The sequence below is a fragment of the Pipistrellus hanaki genome, assembly GCF_964339955.1.
Source record: "Pipistrellus hanaki genome assembly, chromosome: 14".
NCBI lineage: Eukaryota > Metazoa > Chordata > Mammalia > Chiroptera > Vespertilionidae > Pipistrellus > Pipistrellus hanaki.
The window spans coordinates 50,331,128-50,352,730 of record NC_140516.1 but is presented as its reverse complement, the minus strand read 5'-3'; the positions used below and the strand labels follow the sequence as shown (position 1 = coordinate 50,352,730).

The window sequence follows — 21,603 nt, the reverse complement described above, 5'->3', positions numbered from 1 at the left end:
CCTCCCCAGTTGTCTTATATTTGTAGTTTGTATATTGGAATGAAACAGTATTTTGGTAGAAATTAACTTTTTACAATGCTATGGAGGTATAAACTGATGTACAGTAAGTAGACTTCACATATTTAAAATGTGAAATTTGATGGGTTTTGTGGAACGTCTACATCTGGGAGGCCATTGTGATCCAGAGAATGAGCGAGTCCATTGCCCTCACTGGTTCTGGTACCCTGTCACTGCCTCCTTCCAGCCTGACGCTGGGCAGCCAGTAGCTTGCTTTCTGTCAGTCACTGTCCATCAGTTTGCATTGTCTAGCGTTCCATGTAAGTGGGATCAAACAGTGCACTCTTCGTGGCCTGATCGCCTTCCCTCAGCTTGATTCTGCTTCCGTGTGGTCAGAAAACAGAGTCCTTTTGGCTCCATCTTTCAGAGTCCATTAGGGCTTGTTTACGGCCCAGCACAGGCCTTCCTCAGAGAGAAACCTTGGAAGAGTGGGTTGACCGTTTCTTCTGTGTCTTGGCTGACTGTGTGCCTGTGCATGTGTGTGCGTGTTCCTGTTTTCAGCCACACGCATATGTATGGTTGTGCCATCTGTCTTGTAGTCCTTCATCTCACTAATGTGGCCACACCAGCCTTCCTCGCCTCCCATGCACGCTGCCTCTTTCCTGCCCGTGACTTTGGTCTGTCCATGTCTCTGCTGGAGGTCTGCCTCTGACAGGCAGCAGTGCTTCAGTGCAGTGCTCTCTGCGCTGTCACTCCCCGCCTGAGACTGCAGTGTCTAGCCAGCCTTGTCTGGCACAACAGAGCTTTCTCTGATGGTGGGAATGTTCTGTTTCTGTGCTGTCTAGCATCGTAGCCACTGGCCACATGTGGCTGTTGACCACTTGGAATGTGACTAATGCTGAATTTTAAAGGTCTTTAATTTTAATTAGCTTAAACAGCCCCCTGGGACCCGAGGCTGCCTTTCTGCACAGCGCAGTCCAGACCACTGACATGGAATCTGGGTCTACCACATCGTTGCTGCTCTCTGTTCATACCCTCTGCTTTTTGTTCCTTTGTTTCCCCTTTCCTTGCGGATTATTTCGGTTTCTTTGCATTCCATTTTAATTTTTCTATTGGCTTCTAAAACATTTTTTAAGTGGTTGATCTAGATTTATGATCTATGGGTCTAAATGTTTGAGTTGACATTATACTACTTCATGTAAGTGTAGAAATCTTGAAATCGAATGACACGTGTATGGTGTCAGTGTATATTGAAAACTCCAGTAGACAGTATTATGGGTCAGCAACCTACCCCTCACCCCAAGCCAAACCCTGGCTGCTGCCTGGTTTGGAATTAAGTTCTATTGATGCGTGGCTATGCCCACTCCTGTAGCCTCCTCTGGCTGCTCATGTCCACACTGGCAGAGTGGATCTGTTCCCACGAAGACATTGTGGCCACAAATCTTAAAACATTGATCTGGTTCAGAGAAAGTGTTTGCCCAGCCCTGCTCTCACAGATTCCTCATGAAGGGCTGACTGAGATGGCATTTCCTAGGTCAGGGGTCCTCAAACTTTTTAAAGTGGGGGCCAGATCACGGTCCCTCAGAGAGCTGGAGGGCCGGACTATATGAACTACTAATTCCTACTGTAACACCTCGGCTGCGCTCACTGCCCAAAAAACCTGGCGTGCCAGATCAGACTCCTATACGGGCCGCATGTGGCCCGCGGGCCGTAGTTTGAAGACCCCTGTCCTAGGTTTTTGTATATTAAAAACTGTTTTTCTGTGATTTTGATATTTGAAGGATACTTGGCAGAATAGAGAATCCTTGGCTTATGCTTTACTTCATTGAGATTTTCAAAAAAGGTTCTTACATTGCCGCCTTGATTTATGTTGGTTTTGACAAGTCTGGTGCCAATCTGTTTTTTACTTTATTTTAATGCTAACTGATCTTTGTCCCTAGGGACCTTGAGGACTGTATCCTTATTTTTGAAATCTCATGATCTGACTGGGATTGGCTTGGAGCTGATGGTTTGGGGTTAGTTTTCTTAGGTGCCACTGAGCCCTTTCATTGTGTATGTTCAGTTTTTTTCTATTTGGAAAGTTTTCTTGGGTTATAATTTTAAATATTAGTTCTGGTCCCCTTTTGGTCTCTCTCCGGGGACTTTGATGATGGCAATGTTCTTCTTTGCTCACCTTCGTTTTCATGTCTTTCTCTCCCACATCTTTGTTGTCAGCTTGGCTCTCTTGGTTGGCCTTTCTGGCCTCAGTGCCATTGTGAATATCCCTCTAGTCCATGCTCTCCTGAGCACTTTTTCTCTGTGATGATTTTGTCTTTTCTTTTGTTTCTTTTCTCGGGTTAATCAGCACTCTTTCACTCCTAACCAACGCCCTCCCCCCACGTAAACCCCCCCCACCTTCCAATTTCTATTTTAGTTTTGAGTTTCTGATTTTAGTTTTTCATTTAATTTTTCCAAATGCTTGTTTGAACGCATGTAATTCAGTTTGCAGTGTAGGCTTGTAATTCCAGTCTGCTTCGTGATTCTTTTTCTGGGTGGAGCCTCTCCCTTGGTTTATGTGTGTAAATTCTTTCTTACCTTTTGCAGCAGCTTTGTAGGGACTTGTTGAACTTCTCTCCCTTCATTTTACTGCCATGAGAATGTTTTATGGGATTCCTGGTTAAACAGCACCCTCTTCTGTCTGTCCAGCTCGTCCAGGTACGCTAGGAGACCTCCATCTAGTGTGTCTGTCTTGGTGGTGACTTGAGGGTCCTCCTCTGTCTTGCAGTCCATTTCCTCCTTTCTGTCTTTTCTCCTCTGTGCCCAGTTGCCCACGGCTGCCTCTCCCCCTCTCGTCTCTTTCCTTCCCTAGATCCGTGTCTTGCTCACGCCCAGCATTCTCTTCCCTGTGGATGTGTGCTGAGCTGAGGCTTCCCCGTGTTTTCAGACCCCAGGCTTTCTGGCCACCCTCTAAGTCAGCCTCAGGGCCTCCGCACGTTTGGGTGCCAATGTTGCAAGTCTGTGATGTCGCGTACGGTGCTCTTACTACCATGGAAACGCCTGCAGGGCCTTTGTGATCTCCGTGTTGGTAGCCTCGGTGTTGCTCGTCTCGGTCTAGCCAGGGGTGACCGTCCCATCCCGTCACAGAACCACTCTGGCCTGCTGGCCCTGACTGTGGGTCTGTTTCTGCCCCGCTGCTATCCATCCTCAGTGTTTCCTTCTTTTCTTTTTCTGGGTTTATTTGCTGCTGTCTGTCTGGTGGCAGCTCTGGGTGGGGTGGCAGGCCACGGGCTGTGGGCTCTGGAAAGAGTGGGACTTCCCTGCTGGGTGTGGCTTCTCTGAGGGTTGCTGGGTGTGCTGCCTCACCTCCTCTGCCGCCTGGTGTCCTTGAAGCTGGCCCTTGCTGTGAAATCCCTGTGGCCCCCACCTACAGGCCCCTCCTGACTCCTAGGTAGCCCTCTCCCCCACACCCTGGGGATTGGGCAAAGCCCTTTGGTGGCTGGTGTGGCAAAGCTACCTTATCACCTCAACAGTGGCCCCATTGGTGACGCTCCGCCTCCGGTGCTCCAGGGCAGGGCTGGCGAGTGCCTTGTCTCCTCTGTGAGCAGGTGCTGGTCAACACCTCCTCCCAGGACCTGTGGGTCACCCAGCTGCTGAGTGAGCCCTCCAGGGGGGCCATTCTGAGATGCCCACCATGTCTGTACGTGTCACCCAACCTCCCAGTGTGGTTAGCTGCAGGGGGTCAGATGCAGTTTTGTGTTATGACCCAGGAGTTGTCGGAAGCCCTATTGCAGACATGGAGCCATTTGTCCTGCCAGCCCCCTTCCTCACAGACGTGTGCAACCCCTGGTGGTGTATAGAAGAGGGGTCTGTTCAGCCAGCGCTGGCAGAGCCAGATGCAAACACCAAGGACTGTAGTGGAGAAACATTGGCGACTTTCTTATGAATGGCGCCATCCAGAACGGAAGCCAACGCTCGAAGCCCAAACTCCCTGATGGCGTGTAGGTTACAATGATACAGGGCAAAGTCGCAAGACACGGGGCTGAGGGGTTGAGGTCGTGCTGGGAGCTGATTGTTCAGAGGGGGTGATGAATTACCGCTTCAGGTCTCAAGGGCAGCTTTAAGTCACTGCCCTAGTGCCCCAGTGACCCTGTCCCAGCTCGTGGGAAAGTAGCCAGGGGCGTTTCACCTGAGGGCTCAGGAGCTGCCACATAACTCAGGTCCAGATGTTATCCGCAGCCTGCAGAGGTCCGGACCGTGCGACCAGTAGCCAGGTCCAGGCTTCTGTCTTCTGCTGCCTCGGGCATTGCTGATTATTCAGAGGAAAGACTGGATCTCTGAGGCGTGTGTATATAGAGAGAGATGATTCCTAGAGCCGGGACCGAAAACTAAATTTAAAGTCACAGGGACCCTCAGTTTCAACGGCCCTGTCCTATGCTTCCTCCCCAGGTCGTCCATGCGCACAAGCCGCACTTTATGGCCCTGCACTGCCAGGAGTTCGGGGGAAAGAACTACGAAGCCTCCATGTCACACGTGGACAAGTTCGTCAAGTAAGTCTGGGCACATGCCATGGCCTGCTTCCTCCCAGGGCAGGGTGCTCGTGCTCTCTATGGAAACATGGGTGTAGCCTCACCGTGGAGAAGGCCTGTGGGTGAGCCAGTTTTCCAAAGAGAAAAGGTGTGGCCTGTGTGTGATAGCATGCCTCGGGGGGTGGGGGGAGCAGAGGGTGACAGGGTGCCTCCTGGGGGGGAGCCAGAGGGTGACTGTGATGCCTTGGGCTCTGAGACGTTAGCCCTGGGTTCCAGGCAGGGGTGCCATCCACGTGTGCCAGAGGTTACACCTTGTGTGGTCTGATGGCTGCCAGCCTGCTGCTGCTGAGGATGGACAGACAGGACCGATTTTCATCTAGCAGCTCACAGCTACGCTTGTCACAGTAAGGGGGACAGAGCCCATTGTCTGGGGGAGGAAGGAGCCAGCAGCACGTGCGCGCACCCTGTGGCCCCATAGAAGGTGCAAGAAGTATGGCTTACCCCCCCCCCCCAAAAAAAAAAAGATTGATACACTGCACCACGTTCACTTTTAAAGCTTTATCAAAAGGTACTCTAAAAATAAAGTTTTAGCCACATTTGAGGAAAGATATCTGCAACACACTTTCCTGACAAAAATTAGTATTAGATATATAAAGAAGCTCTGTGTGTCACAGGAAAACTCACCCCTTGGGAAAGCGAGGCATTTCACAGAGAACAGGGCATTTCACATGGGGGAGGGCCGGCAGGTGAGCAGCAGGTGTCAGCACGTCCGGAGCTCCAGTGGCCGGTCACACCGCACCTTTCGTCCCTGCGGCCTGTGCTGTGGGCAGAGAGGTTTTCACAGAGGACACACGGGCAGGATTTTGCTTTAAATAGTTAACATCGCTTATGTTTACCAGTCCACCCGCCGTTTGCAGCACTCTGTGGAGATCCAGGTTTCTACCTGGTACCGTATTCCTTCAGCCTGGGGACTTCTCTGTCACCTTTAGCACAGATCCCCCATGAATTCTCTCAGCTTTTGTTTTCTGAGAAAAAGTCTTTGTCTTCATGTTTGAATGATGTTTTTGTTGTAAACAGAGTCCCAGTCTCTCTGTAGAGACTCTGGAATTTGCTCTTGCTGGGAGTCAAGGTCTGAGGATCAGTGTGGTTCTTTCCCGGCTTATCCTCTCCCTATCCTGACCAATGCGCCCGCTGTCACATGGTGCCTGTGTCCTTCTCCACCTCCCCTCCCCTGCGGTCATGGGGCCAGACCAATGAGCAAGCCCTCGCTTTCTGTCACCATCCCGGTGTATTCTCAAACCTCTAGTGCAGTGGCTCCTGTTCCAGCCCATTTACAGAGATGACAGAGAGTTCACCTAGACTAGCCTCTTCTAGGTTTTAGTTCCTGCCTTCCTGCCTTTTTCTCTCTTCCCTCTCTCTCCTTTCCCACTGTCTGTCCCCCCTCTTCTTCCCAACCTGGTTGGTGGTATCTCCAGGTGATGTCCAGGCCAGCATCCTGGACCTCGGCAGCACACCTGTAAGTGGTGAGGTGTCTGTGTGACTTTTGACTAAAGAACTCTTTTCCTTCCAGAGAACTTCTGTCAAGTGATGCGATGAAGGAATATAACAGGGCTCGTGTCTACCTGGACGAGAACTACAAGTCCCAGGAGCACTTCACGGTAAGTGCCTCTGCCCCCGGGGAGCGCCTGCCAAAGCAGCCCTCTTCATTTGGTGGCCTGCTCTCCCTCACAGCATCCTGCCATCTACCTGCATTGAAATGTTACAGCCGTGCTGCAGCCTTTGTGGGGTGCCCCTAACTCAGCAAATCTATGGGGCAGGTAGGGGGTGCACAGTGCAGGTAGCACCTCAGCTGCTTCCTCAAGTTGGCCTTGGTGGGCTGCTCATGGGTTGGCACAGACAAGGCCCACATGGCAGCTGGAAGGTGGACAGCAAGGATGGAGGCCAGGGCCCTGGTGTGCGGGAAATGAGAGGGAGGATTAGGGTCCTGGGGCTTACAGGTGAGGGCTTCATCCCATGCCTGGTCTTCTGTGCCCAGCTGCCTGTGCCACAGGCTTGCTCCAAGCTCTGCCAGTCTCTTTGTGCAACTGAGAGAGAAATTTCTAGCATTAAGTGCTTACCTTGAAAAATCTCTAAGGAAAAGAAAATTAACCTGAAGCAACTAGAAGGAAGGAAATATGATATAGTAGCAGGAATTGGGGCAATAGAAACTAGAATAATTGAGAACTCAGTGAACTGGTTTCTTAGCAAGGTTATCAGACTGAGCTGCCTTTCCCAGCGGATCAGGACGGGCCTGTCTTGGAACACAGACCCAGGTGGTGGGCCTTCAGGCGGAGTCCAGGACTGGCTTCCGGCTGTAGCGCATCTGTGCTAAGGGCCCAGAGTCACTTACTGCACAGATGTCCGCTCCATGCAGGCGGTCAGAGGACGATGGCAAGGCTCCAGGTGTGCCCCGAAGCCTCAGAAAGAGTGATTGGGGGCAGTGGGGGTGGGGGGGGAGAAGGGGGGAGTTACCAGCTTCTTGGTGGAGGGAGCCTGACACATCCCAGAAACTTTCGCCTCCCGGGAGCTGCCACCTTCCTACGGAAGTTTTCCATGTGTTTTCAGAATTGTCACCTTGCTAGTTCTCCGTGGCCTGCTTTGTGTCTCATATCATCACAAGGTAACATAAGCATTTCATCCCTCTTCCAGCCAGAACGTCTGGTTGGCTGAGAAGAGAAATGGCGGGACGTTGCGGGCGCACCAGGGCCGAGAGCTCCGTTTGGGCTTGTCTCGTCCCTGGGGATTTATCTCAAATGTCATTTCACCTTTTGCAATGAAAAACAGAAACCTGAAAAATGAGGGTGCCCGTAACGCAGCAATTTCACTGAAGGAATACCTGTTCTTGCCAGCAGTTGCGGTTCTCAAAAATTATCTGATGGCAAAATTTGGAAGGAATTTTCAACACCCAGACTCGGAGATTTTCACACGGTGGGACAGCTGTCTGAGAGGACAGTCTGCCACGGGACAGCTCCCGTGACGTGGGGTTTTAGGGCTCTCGAGGGAGGAGGCAGGCTGCCACCCGCTAGGGCCCCTCGCAGGCTCTCACCATCCTGTTGCTACATTGAAGTACTTAGCATTGTCCTGCCCTTGATCGTGTATCTGGTCTGTTCTTCAGTGAATGGATTTTCAAAAGTAAAACAGCAGCAACCAGGGTGCATCCAGAACCCATGGCACCTCACAGTTAGAACTGGCAGCGTTTTCCTTGTAAATACCGCGATAGCACGTTAGCTGGGGACTTGGCAGTCTGTGCGGTTGGAGCCTGAGACGGTGCAGGGTTCAGGCCCTCACTGGGTGGAGGGACTCACGTAAGTGACAGAGGGAGCTGCCCCACCACCCAGGTCTGAGGCCCCCAAGGCTGTGAGTGCTGGTATCCACAGGGCAAGACAGCATCTAGTGTTGGGGAGGAGGGCTGGACCCACCCACCAGGGAAGGGGACATCGCTCACTCCCCTCTCGTCCAGCCGTCCCTGTGGGTGACTGTCTAGTGCAGTGGCGGGGATAGCTGTGGCTGGGGGTGAGAAGTGGCCAGCCTTGTTGCAGACTCTGTCCGGAGCTCATCCCATACTTGGCACAGGGAGAGGTTTGCCTTTGTCATCCCAGCTCATGACCAGGAGGTGAGTAGTTGATGGTGAATCTCTGCTTGACCCTGGGCCCTGCCTGGAGTGCTGTCCTCTTCATACCTGTTCATCACCCTCCATGTGTCACGTGTGGAACCGTCTTTGCTGGGGGCCTCTGGACATCTGCTGGAGGGATCTTGCACCCCTGTGTCCTGGGTAGGGTTGAGCAGCACTGTCAGCCAAGAAGCCACCCTCCTGCCACAGCCTGGTGGCCTCGGGCTGTCAGAGGGAAGAAAATTTAATTTTTCAAGATTAATGGTATTGGAGCAATATTTTTAGCTGAGTGTGGTTCAAATAATAGGCCATTAATTGAAAAAGGAAATTGAAATGAATTTATCTTGTACATAAATGCTGTCACAGGTATTAATAGGGATCAGAAAATAGTGGCCTGTTCCCAGAAAGATGTTGAACCTGACGTGGCACCTGGTGCAGGAACATGACGGTGGGGGTTGGTGTGCGCACAGGAACATGGGCAGGGGTGGAGGGGGGAGCTTCAGCCTGTGCGGGCTTCGGGTCTGGGAGGGTCTTCCACCTAGAGGGTCTACTGGCAGAGGCAGGAGGCGGCAGACGTCCTCCTTCACCAGCAGATGGCGCCAAAGCAGCATTTCGTATCCTGAGATTTTGATATAGGAGGTGCTAAGCAGCCAATTTTTAGACTTAAAAATTTTTAAGTTTTAAATTTTGTTTGCTCCCAAAAAGCATCCTGAGTGTGCATTTACTGGATCAGGATCCTTGTCTAGTCTAGAGGGTTGAGAAGACAGACTGGCCTCCACTGGCTCTCTCCTGGCTGTCCCGGGCCTTGCTTGCAGGGTCATCGGCTGCTGTACTTTCCACTGGAATGTTGAGAGTTGGAAGTCTGTTCCTCCAGAGGAACTGCCAGTCTGGAGTGTTGACATGGGCCCTGAGAGGCCGGGCCCTGTCCTGTTCTTGCATGATGGACTTGTTTAAATGTCCATCTCAGGGTGGACTGAGAACCCTGGCCCATGCGTCTCCACAGCCACAAGTAGGAGCTCAAACACTGTGCCCAGGGCCCCCAAGTGCCCCAGGCCCTTTCCTCCTGGAAGCGGCCCAGATGTGCCAGTGTCAACGTCCTGATTTCTGTCTTCCTTCCTGAGCTCAGACCCCTGGAGCAGCAGTTTCGCTTGTCCCTGCTCTGGCCCGGAGCCTGGAGTCAGCACAACTTGGCTGCTCAGTAACCGCGTCTGAGCCAATGAGCCAGTGTGTGTTAGATGTGCACAACCCAGGCTCTCCCTGCAAGGGTCAAGGGCCATGATGTCCCAGCACAGCTCAGTGGAGAGTGCCTGCTTGAGGCAGAATTTGAGGCCATCAGTGTGTATCTGTATCTAAGGCCATGGATTGGGTGATATCCCACTGGTGTGGGCTGCAGGGAGGTCCAAGTCTGGGGCCTTCCCAATTTGGAAATTGGGAAGAAAAGGTGGGTTTATCAGGGGAGGTGAGAGAAGGTGGGGACAGGGGTGAGCTGGAACCCATGAGGCAGTGAAGAAAGGTCGCAGGGGAAGGTGACTGCATTTCTATGGCCATGGCACCACCTCCTATGCCCCATCCCTTGCCAGAGGACTGGAAAAGAAGGACTGGCACCCAGCTGGGGAGGGGCTGTCCCTGAGTGAGCATGAGCAGGTACCCTGGATGGCCTTTTCCCGGTGGGATCAACTGCACCTGCTCTCCACGATCCAGAATCCAGTGCTCCAGAGTGCTGGCAGATTTTCAATGTCAGCACCGCACTAATGTTTTTGTATTTGCCCCTAAAACCCATGAAGCTCCAGTTTTCATCACCAGCAAGTCTTAAGGCCCCAGGTATCTTCCATGGGAATAGACGTTAGGGGGTAGATGTGCATGGATTTAGCAATCAAGTTCGTGTGGAAGTGTGTTGACAGTTGGTCATGTGACATTCTGGGACTGTCGGGGAAATGACTCGTACAAAAACACTTGAGAGAGACCTTCCCATTACAAGGACAGGCTCCAAGTGGCGAGGGGGGAAAGGGACTTTCCTTAGGAGGTGCCAGCCCCCCAGGGTGGACAGCTCTGGGGGTACCAGTTCCAGAGCACAAGGAGGTATTGGGGGACTCCACCCAAGGGCATCAAGGGACTGCCCCATGGCCCCGGTCAGGCGAGTTGAGTGTAGCTTAGGGAGGAGGCTCCAGGAGGAGACACCAAGCTCTGTGCCGGTATGGGGGACCCCCATACTGCCTGAGTTATACTGGGCTTCGAAGTTATACTGACACCCCAAATGCTGTCCCAGAACTCCCTGCTTCCTGGCACCTGCCTGTCATTGGACCCTTGGAAAATGCTTTCCACCCAAAGCCTTTGGGGTTCACCTCCTGGGAAATGAACTCCCTGCGAGGCCTCTGGTGGCTGCTGTTGTCACAGGTGTTACCTGGTTAACTTCACAGCGCCCTGGGGCCCACGGGCCTTGACACTGAGCAAGTGCCCGAGCAGTTTTCCAAGGCTTCCAAGTGTCTATTGATCCGAGGCGGCGAGCCCGGGAGTCACGTGTCTAATTTCACAGGCACGCCGAGGAGCATGGAAAACGCATCACTTACTGCCCGCAAAGCCGGGACGTCGATAGGGGACGGCTTTCCTATACTCCGGCTTCAGCGGCGGCTAAATGAGGAAGAAATTGCAGATTTGTTTCCATATAATATCCTGTTGTCTGTTTCCTGCAGGAGTAAAGCATCCGGCGTGAGGGGCCCCCACTGTTCCCACTGGTCGTTTGTGTGGCCGCAGGGGCTGTTTATGGGTGATTCACAGGGCTGCTGGGGGCTGCTGAAGGCCCCAAGGAAGCACGGCCAGGGGCTGCCCATCTGCCCCTCACCTGGTGACCTGTGGGGAGGAGGAGGAGTTTCCTGGCAAGATGTCTAGGCTGGCATGGGGACCCCAACACACAGGATCAGAGGGGCCTCCTGAGGAGCTGTGGGCTGATGCAAGTACCCCAAAGGTCCCCTTTTATTGGGGACAGTGGTGCTGCTGGTAGGACTAGGTGAGCATGCTTGTCTGGCACCTTATCTCTGGCAGATCAGCTCAGTGGTAGACAGAACAGGCCCTTTCTCCATGGAGAAGCTAGAGGCCAAGGAATCCAGCCTGAAGCCGCTCTGGTTCGCGCACAGCAGGACCCACATAACCTACTGAACCCCCTCACACTCCATGGCTGGCCGGGAAGCGTGTGGGCAGCCACTCGCCTCAGAGGGCAGGTGGCAGAAACTGTCCCTGTGTGGCCTGGACAGGGCTGCCCATTGCTGTGGCCTCACGCCTTTCACAGCGGCGTCTGTTGTGGGACAGGCCTGTTTGGTCACTGCCTTCACCAGCCCTTGCTCATTTAGCTGTCGGCCGCACAAGTGTCTGTTTGGCAGCTGGAACTGTGCACTGTGATTGGTTGAACCAACTTGGCAGCCCTTGGGGCAGGGAGTGCAGTCAGGACGGCTGGCAGAGGCTGTCCTTGCTGTTGGCTCCGGACTGGTGCCTTTGCAGCCAGCAAGGCGAGGAGGGAACCCTCTCATGGAGTAGAACTTGTTTAGGGTGTGAAAGCTCTCCAGCAAGCACTGGCAGCTGGTGGGCACTCAGCCCCTTGGAGCCTCTGTGTGCATCGAGGAAATGTCCTTGGCTACCACAGGGTTGCCTGAACACATGGCGTTCAGACCTCCCCTCAAAGCTCTGAAGTGGGGTTCCGTCTGGGCAGAGGGGCCTGAAGCCAGAGACGGGTCAGATCCGTCAGCGCCAGAAATGCAGCCGTATCCAGGGACACCGGTAAGGCCTGCGGGCTGAGATGCCTCCGGTGCCCTGTGTCCAGGCTTTGTCCTCTGCCTTCCAGCTGCCCAGCCAGCACCTTTATCTCTTCCATAATTTGCTCTCAGGAAAGAGGCAACAGGTGAGCTTTGTCTTCTGTGAGGGGAGAAGAATGGCTAAACCAGAAATTCATGGGCATGAACTTGAGAGACATCGAGATTTCCCAGGGGTGCAGCCTCACTCATTGTGGTGACATGGGAGCCAGGGAGAAGGAGGCATGCTCTCTGACTGTCAGGTGCTGCCCTGAGCCTCCCCAGGAAGCACGGCCCCCTCCCTGCCCAGAGCATCGCTTTGCAAACCCACCCTGTCCATCCGGGTCCCATTCCCAGCAAAGTGGGATGGCGATCCTCCCTGTGGTCAGACGCCCTGGCACCAGGAACCTCAGTCTAGGTTGGAGGGTCGGTCCTCACCCAGGAGGAGCCATGTGCCTGCACCTCCCACTCCATGTCCGTGCTGGTGGCTCCTGGGCCCAGGATGCCTTAACTTCTGGTCACCAATAAACTGGCCTCCCCAACCCCCCTTTGCCTTTTGCATTGCCCTGATGAGGGTCCCTACTGGCCCTGGCAGGCAGTTCTCCAAGAGGGCCGGGCTTCCCTCTGAGAGCAGGGCATCTGCTGGAGGGTTACCCGGGGTGGCTGCTGGGGTTCTGCCCCCCATGCCCATGCTCCTTCCAAAGAGACGCCCTCCCTTGCTTCTCCTGTGATTGCCCCTTCCCCGTCTCTGCTGTCCTGGTCAGATTTTAGGGGAAATACATGGAAAGTTAATGGAGTTTACTGATGTTCTTTGATCCAAGGAGGGGGGGGAAAGCAAATGCATTTCTGACGCCGAACTAATCTGCTTCAGGAGGCCCCCACCAGCCCGTCTCTGCCTGCGCCCTGCCCGTGGCCCAGACAGGCCTGATGAAGTGAGAGAAGCAAGATTGGTTTTCCGAGGGCACCGGGCCCCCGTGCACAGCTAAATCACACTGTCTGCTCTGCCGGCAGGGTAGCACCGCACCCCCCTCAGCGGCACCTGCAGCCCCGCGGGACGCAGTGATGTGCGGCCGGGCAGCGGCGGGCTGCAGTGAAGGTGAAGCTGTCATATCGATCTTTTTAGCACTAAAATATGAGCCACTTTGCTCCGCTCCCCGCTGCTGTGATGTGAAAAATAATAACTCGGATCCAAATTAAAAATATTGATCCCGGGAAGGTGCTGAAAGTAAATAAACACCTTCCGAAGTTTTCGGGTCAGCCGAGGAATGGGATTCAGCAATAAATGTGTCGGCACGTCACAGTGCAGGGTTCTTGATCTGTTTTTTCTTTGAATTGATTTTTCATTATTTACTTCCTAAAAGTGTTGGAATTCGGTCCTCCACTGTTAAACCCCAGTGTTTGGGCAAATTATTTCTTTGGGGCTCACGAGGTGCTCCTAATCCACTCGCTCATTGATTGATTGATTTTTGACTCAATAAGCTCGCAGTCCTTGCCTTATTTAGAGCTTCCATCATAATTTTTTATACATTTAGGCCTGACTTTTTTATTTCCCTCTAACAGATGAGCTGACGGTGGGCCATCAAGTGGGGAGGACAGTTGCCACAAGGTTAATTGTATCCGCTCCCTGTGCTCCCAGCTGACGTTGGGTCTGTCCTGGCTGAAGGTTGGGCGACTGAACGCAGTCCTCCTGGACCCTACAAACCCCTTTACCAGCAGGGCCATGACCAGGGGAGTCTGCTAGCAGCCCACAGCCGGGCCCAGTGGGATGGGTGGCTCGACTCTCCAATGTCGTGGTTCCTCGTGGGTGCAAGGAGTTACTGAACCATGTGCTTCTGGGAGTTTTTTCTTCAGGAGGCCCCTGAAAGCTTGGGCGAGCCCCCACTCTGCACACAAGAGCCAGGGATAGACAGCTTGGGTAAGACAAAGGGTGCGGTGGCCGCATCTGTGGTTGTGGGAGGTGAAGCCTTGTCTGGGGGACTTAGAACTTACAACACAAACATCGCGCTGCCCCCATTTCCCGGTCACTGGTGCCCAGATTTGGGAAGCTGCCAGGCGTAGGGCTCCCAGGGCTCAATCCCGGGGCCGGAGGAAAAGGTGGAGGCCTGGGCCCTGCCCTGTGCTTTGTGTTCTCCACATCGGAGGACCTGCCGTGCTTGCTAGTGGCCTGCTCCTGAGCCAGGATGTCAGTGCGTCGTCTCATTGTGGGTCCAGGAGTGGTGCTAACGAGAGGCATGCGATGCTCCACGTTCTGACCCACCATTGGTACCTGACAAAGGTATTGGGCAGCTCAGTCTGGGGAGGAGGATATTTTCACAAATAGTGCTAACTGTTAAAGGGCCATGAAGCGAAAAGACAGAACCTCAACTCTGACATTGAAATTTACAAAAATCAAGCTCGAAACAGGTCATACATCTAGAAGAGCTAAATACATAAAACTACCAGAGCAGTTTGATAACTTTGGCTTTTCTCTTATAAAAGAAAAAAAATTATCAGTTGCACTTCATCAGAATGAAAAATATTTGTTCTTCAGAAGATACAAAAATAGTCCACAGCCAAGGAGAAAACATTTGCAAATACACCTGACAAAGGACTTTATTGAAGCCATATATATATATATATATATATATATATATATATATATATACACACACACACACACACACACACACATAAAGAACTCTGACAGCCTAGCACTAGCCGGACACACAAATCTTCCTGAAGTTTTAAAGATCGGAATAGACCCTTCAGCAAATAAGGTGGAAAATGGCTCTGTACAAGCCCATGGAAAGACACACGATACCATCCGTCATCGGAGCAGAGCATATGAAGACCACGCTGTTTGGGAAGATCACAGATTCCCCACTGCTGGCTGTATGTAACAGACTGACCACGGCATGTGCTGGTAGGGTGTGGAGACTGGAACTCTCAGGCGTTGCTGTGGAGGAAATGTCAGATCACAGCCACACAGAAAACACCGACCATGTGAGCCAGCCACTCCTCTCCCCAAGGCAAGCGTGTCCGTACAAGGGCTGGGACACAAATGTTCACAGCACCTTTACTGATAATACCCCAAACTGCAAACCCGAAGTCCCACCAGCAGGTGAGCTGTAAGCCACCTGCAGAGCCACGCAGCAGCAAGAACTGTTGCACTCTGGGAAAGGACCTGTGCCGAGTGCACGAAGCCAGGCAAGGGAAGAGTACCTTCGTTATCACTGTTTATAGCCTATTCTTGAAAATACAAGCTCATCTGTAAAGACAGAAAGCAGCTGAGTGGTTTCCAGGGACGGGCTGGAGGGAGGGGTTTTGAGGGGACAGAGGGACACAGGGCAGCTTGGGAAGCCAGGGCCCTGCCTGTTATGTGGCTGTGACAAGGGCTGCCCAGTGCAGCTATGTCAGACCTCATCTGACTGCGTACGTTCACTCTGTGCGGTTTTGTAAATGTCAATTGGGCATCAATAACACTGTGAAATACCTCCTTACCTGGTTATTGGCGGGTAAGCCATACTCTGCCTGATTCCTCAGTGAAGGGACCAGAGCAGCCCTGGTTTCTTTGCCCAGCACCCTGCCTGTGTCAGTTTCTCTGATGGCATGGTCGCTTCATCCTTGCTTCTCTGCTCCCATAGGCTCCTGCTGCAGGGCCCAGCGGGTGGCAGCTGGCTGTGAGCCGGGGTCCCTGCCCCAGTGTGGGTGGGGGCTAGGTGCTCCACAGTGGCCTCTCGGGCCCTTCCTCGTCGCTGTGCCCGCTCTCCAGGAAGTGGGAGGCGGGCTCTGCTGCTGACTGTGGGGCGAGGAGCTGGTGGCTGCTGATCCGTCAGGCAGACAGGCATGATGGAGTGCGTGTCACCCGCAGCCGGGAAACTAATGCGCCACGGAATGTATTGGTGAACAAACTGAAAAATTGTAAAGCTCTTAAGGACTTTCATGCTTGTTAGCATTTTTTGACAGAAAATCACTGGAGCAGTGAACATAAAAAAGTAGTCACGGTTGATTCGCAGTTCAGCTTGTTGTTCTAGTCATTTGGCCTCAAGTGACATTTCACTCCCGGAGATCGTTTCTGAGCTGCCCTGCTCACCAGGATTTCTTTCTGCGACAGTTTCCATGTGTCCTGGCTCTTGGATCTGAGCCGTGGGCTCCCTGATGTTCTGGAGGGAGAGCGGGGACCTTCCTGAGCAAAGACGGGGCCGGGGTGGCCTGGGGGCCGGTGTGTCCTGACAGCTCATGGGGAGTGGGGGCCAGAGTGGACATGATGGCCAATAGGGTCTGGGAGTGCATCTGGGCTGCCATGTTCCTGGAGCCCACCCATAAGAGGAACCAAAGTCTTCAGGAGGCAGTCCCAGGAGTATCTATCTCAGGGTGAGTGACAGCCGCTCAGGACAGGGTGCATCCCGCCCTCTAGTGGACAAGACGCTGCAGTCCGCAGGGCCTCAAGGAAAGGCCTCTCCAGGGCATCGTTTATTGCTTATTCTCGGGCAGACGATGTCCTTGCCAGCCTTCGTGTGTCCTGTGTGTCCTGTCACAGGTCACAGAGCCGGCTCCTCTTTTAAGACATCCACTGGCCCATCTGAGGAGAGCTAGGCGCATCTCCCAGGAGAGGAGGACATCGGCATGAAGGAGGGGGACCTGGCTCTCGGGGGTTGCGCTGGCTCTCCTGGCCCTGCTCTTGGCTCCCTCTGCCTTCAGGCTGCAGGAGGCCTTGGTAGCCATGGTGGCTGGTCCCCCTTCAGCCGTGGTGGCTGGGGGCCAGGCCTCCAGGCTGGGTGAGTAGGACCGGTCCCCCAGACGGAGCTGTTGCTGCTCAGATAGGAGGGAATGAAAACGGAGTTTAGAAACTACGTACATTTACATTTACATTACATGTTTTTAGAAATACCCTTCCACATTTCCCCTCGATTTGGGAGAAGACATGGCTTTTAATTATGACAAAGAAAAGTAGCGTTGAGCCTGGCCAGTGTGGCTCAGTGATTGAATGTTGACCTATGAACCAGGAGATCCTGGTTTGATTCCTGGTCAGGGCACATGAGGCTCCATCCCCAGTACGGGGCATGCAGGAGGCAGCTGATCCATGATTCTTTCTCATCATTGCTCTTTCTATCTCTCTCTCCCTCTCCCTTCCTCTCTCTAAAACCAGTCAATAAATAAAATTATATACTCTAAAGAAAAGTAGTGTTGATACTTGGGTTTCCCTCATGGGTAATTGTTCTCCTGGTTAGGGGGAAGGACACCACCACACGTCTGCCCATAAGTCCCTGTTTTCTCCCACGTTTCGAGTTACTTTTAACGCATCGTTAAAAACTCCTTTCTGCTAGTTTCTCATCTGTGAACGTGGGGAGTGATTTATACTCGGGTGTTCATGTCTAGAATGCCAAGGAAAGAGCGGCCCTGAGGAGCCATGCTGCCGGGTCCAGGCCCTGAGGACGGGGAAGCTGTCACACACGATAAGCCGGTAGCGGATGAGGCCCCTACAGCCTGCAGGTGTGTGCCAGCCACAGGTCTTGTCCGCTCCAGAACACTGGAGATCTAGACAACTACAGCACGCCCACATCCTGCCAAATCCTCCCAAATGAACCAGGAGAAGGCTGCAGCCAGAGGCCCCGGCCCTTTGCAGTGGCTCCAGAGTGCAACAGTGTCCATGGTTGTCGGAGAGAACCCCGAGACATCTCTCAAAGGGACATTACGCTTCGCTCTTCATCTGGAAATTAATGTTGGGCTGTCAATTTTTATTGCTGATCTGCTGGGTGCAGTCCAGCGATGGCAGCTGCTCCTCGGACAGCCTGGGAGTGCCGTGCGGCCTGGCTCCAGTGTGAGCTCACCCCGCCTCCCTCACCCCCCATTGTGGGTAACTCAGGTAGGAAACACCTGTGCAGAGAACAGTCTGACCTGCACCATGTACTTGGTGCCTGGGGTCATTGAGGGGTTTAATTTTCTTTTCTTGGCCCCCCTCCCCCTCCCCAGCCCATCACTCAGAGGAAAGAAGGCTGGAGGCAGCTTTCCAGGCTGGGGCCTGAGCGGGCAGCACCGGGCGAGGCTGAGGTCCATCCCACTGGCTGGGTTCTTTGCATCTACTTACCAGGCCGGGATGAAATGATGTGATCGTGCCTGTCTGACAAATGCGGCCAGGCTGGCTCAGGACAGCAGACGTTTCCACTGTGACCCGAATCAGCTACGCGGCAGCCCCTTTTGGGTTAGAGCTAAGCTATTTAATCAATGTTGGCTGTTCTTCCAACCGTCGTAATTATTTAAAGGGTTTTCAAAAGGGAGAGGACAAATCAAATCAAACCATAACTGTTGTGTCTCATTCAGAGCTAAGTGTATCTTTTAAAATGTGGGCCTGTTTAGAATCCCCTCCCAGTTTTCATCTATTATCACAATAATTGAGTTTGTAGCTGGAATTAAATTTATCAAATTGCGTTATCCTCTTTAGAAATTGGATAGGGCCCCGGGCGGGGAGGCAGAAGTTAATCCGCTTTGCCGAAGCCCCGGTGGCACCGCCGCAGGACGAGGGCTCAGACGTCTTCCTGTCACCCGGACGCGATGTAATTTCTCCTCAATCCCTTGTGCAAATAATGACATTTGAATCGAGCATTAACAGGCTTAATTACTTTAAAATTGTCATTTTAATTTACACTGATATAGTATTGATCATACAAGCAGAGATTAAGCTGTTCAGTGGAGCGGATGATGGGGAATTAAACATTAAAGGGTCCTCCAGGGGCCGCCGCTGCCCAGCGAGAGCCGGAAGAGGGATGATATTTCTCAGTAATGAACTAGCGGCATGCGGGGACATGAATCTTGGGCTCCTGGAAAAGGGGAAATAATGGGGTTTGGGCAGCATTTGCAGGTTACTCATTCGCCGCCATGCACCAATTCTCCAATGATCTTCCGCCTCACCAACATTTATTTATCCAGCAAATTCCGAGCTTTGACCTTTTGCTAAGTACATTGAACATAAGTTGGAGTGGAGATTTTTCAGCTGTAACTTTCATAAGTATTTGTTATTTTTTTTCTTATTTCTAGGCAACATCAAACAAAATTATTCCGTTTTCCTAACGGCCTCGTGTCTGTGGGCCCCTGCGCTGGCTGTCGGTGGTGTACGGAGAGGGCAGTGGCCAGGCCTCAGGGCTCAGCGAGCTCTCCAGAGGCTGGGGTACCCGGGGCCGTCACAGGCTGGGACTGTCACAGCAGGGGCCGTTCCAGGCAGGGGCCGTTCCAGGCAGGGGACCATCCCAGACAGGGGCCCAGCTCCTGCAGCCACACCTCACACTTCACTTGTGAAAAATTCCAGAGGCAAGTCCTAGGTTTAAGTGTCGCTGTCCCGTACACACACCCCCCCTTTTTTTTATTTTAACAAAATAACGTGAGAGTCTCACATTTTGCCCTGAAGTAATGATCCTCTGCCTGTCTTTTCTGTTTGTTCTGTTTTCTTGAGATCATTATGCAAAGCTACGCCCTGTAACTGCAGATGCTGCCAGCTGGGGAGAAGATGGAATTGAAGCCTTTTTTTTTTTCTTTTTTTTCTTTTTTTTCTTTTTTTCTCAGAAGAGCCCATTTGATGGGCTTTTTTTTTGGCTGCTGTCAGACACCTCAGGTCTTTGAGCTTCGCTCTTTAGAGGTTACGTAATAAAAGCGTAGGTGATGGATTTTATGGCTCAGTGGGGAATGATGAAATTCTTGATCCCTGTCCATAATGGCTTGACTTTAAACAGCGGGCTAGAGATTTAATTAAAGCTGATCAGAGAATGAGACGCTGCTGTTTCTCCCCACGCGGACATGGTTTGCACAGGAGTGTCAGAGGCATCACGTTTCTCCTCAATGGGACTTAAGCTTGATGTCCACTTCACTCACTCTGAGTAGCTCAGTCACCTTCATCCCTGATGATAGCACGTTTGGTTTTGTTGTGCCTGCGACCTTATTCTGTGAGAAGAAAAAAAAAAAAAAAAAATGCCAAGCTCTGACGTTTATTGGGCTGGCTTTGTGCTGTCTTAGAGCTGGGAGCCAGAAACACCGACACCTGGGCTCCGCCGCCCGCACATTTTACTCTTCACGGGGACCCTGAGCCTGGCTTAAACTGGAGGGAGCAATCCGGGTCCCATGAGGACACCTCCAGGGACACTCCTGCTCCGTCTGCTCAGCCTCTGCCTTGAGAGCTGTGGGCCGGCTTCTCCCCTGTGCTTGCAAATTCGTTAGTGTCATTCGTGTGACCACATGCGGGTACCTAGTAGGCATGAGCGGTGGGGGGCTGACCTCGGGAGGGCTCTCCGACCTGGGAGTGAGTGCGCTCCTCCAGGCACCTGGAGGAGTCATGTGTGCGGAAGCTCTGTGTGGAGATGTTGGGAGTCAGTGCCTGAGTCTTTGACCTTGAGTTCTCGAGTGGCTCTGTTCTACCATGTGCTCTCTCTGCTATAATCGCGTGTTTTTGCACATTGGCATTTCATTATTTCCTGTGGACCCCAGCTCCCGCTTCCCCTGCACTGTTCCTCGCCAGGCGTCATTCCACGCATGGCATGCTGCCTGTTGCAGACTGACTTTGTGGCTGCGTCACACTTAGTTACACGTGGACATGGCAGGTCTCCACGCAGGAGGTTCTGCCCCCACACCCAGGCCCCGTCTCTTCCCGCCCGCACAGCCCAGCACTGGTGTCCTCTGTCCCTCTCCAGCCTCGCCAAGCGGCTTTGCCTGTCCCTTTCCAGCCCTTCTCAGCCCCACATCCTTCCCCTCCCGAAGCTCTGGCCCCTGCTGGGTCCTGGGTACCGATGGACCTCCACCCACTACACACCTTTCCCCCCAAATGCCTTCTCTGCCTGAAGCCTGGTGCAGCGCCCAGGCATTCCCACCATCTTCTGGGCAGCCCTGGCCTGGCGCCCCGTGTCCCCTCGCCACACCCAGCCCTGTCCTCCTCCCGCCAGCATCCACCCACTTGCCAGCCTCCCCCGCTGCACCCTGGCTTGCCGTTCCCACTGGCACACTCTGTGAGCAGCGGGGACAGGATGCCCGCGGCCCCTGGTCCCACCAGCAAGCAGCATGTCAGCATCCCCCTTTCTGTGGGAAACACCTCTGGACCCCCTGCCTCCCTTCTCCATGGTCCTGCAGAACCACCGATCCGTCTTTTCCTTTTTAAGGAACATGATTCCATGTGGTTAGGCAGCGGTGTCTAAGTGGGGAGGGCTGCCCAGAGGGTGATTGACAGGTGTCACTCCTCAGCGCCATTCACGGGCTCTGGTTTATGTCCAGGCCGTCAATGGGACGTAGCTCTTCCCGGAGGGCTGTTTGTGATTTGGCCCCAGAAGAGAGGTGAGGACCAAGAGGTGTTTTCTTCCGATGATGGGGCTGTGGGTACAGCGCAGCCTCCTCCAGCGTCTGCCTCCTTCCGGCTGGGGCCACAGGGACGTGTGGTGTTAGTGGTGAGTCAGGGCTCTTGCTGAGAGGCGATCAGAGGTGGTGCACACGGAGGCTCCCGCCTCTGCGTTGGAAGGAGGAGGCAGAGCCTCTGGAAGAAAGCTGCTGTGCTGGCATGTCTGTGCAAAGGGACTGAGCTCAGTTACTTGAAATAGAAGTAAATGGCAGTTTCCCAATCTAATTGCAATTTAAAAATCAATTAAGCCTTTTGGGCAGCATTTTCTGTGCCCCGAGCTCTCCGAAGGGCAGCAGGTATTTTGTAAACAGCTTGTGCTGAGTG

At 53.1% G+C, this 21,603-nt stretch overlaps 1 protein-coding gene across 2 annotated transcripts in view; it reads left to right on the top strand.

Annotated features, from left to right (window-relative positions):
* The window catches only part of INPP5A (inositol polyphosphate-5-phosphatase A), a 118,707-nt gene that overhangs the window by 47,107 nt on the left and 49,997 nt on the right, over positions 1-21,603 (top strand). For both annotated transcript variants that reach the window (XM_084904567.1, XM_084904568.1), the window contains exons 3-4: positions 4,423-4,523; positions 6,073-6,160. In XM_084904567.1, coding sequence (XP_084760693.1) covers positions 4,423-4,523; positions 6,073-6,160 — 189 coding nt within the window. The remainder of the gene's footprint in view (positions 1-4,422; positions 4,524-6,072; positions 6,161-21,603) is intronic.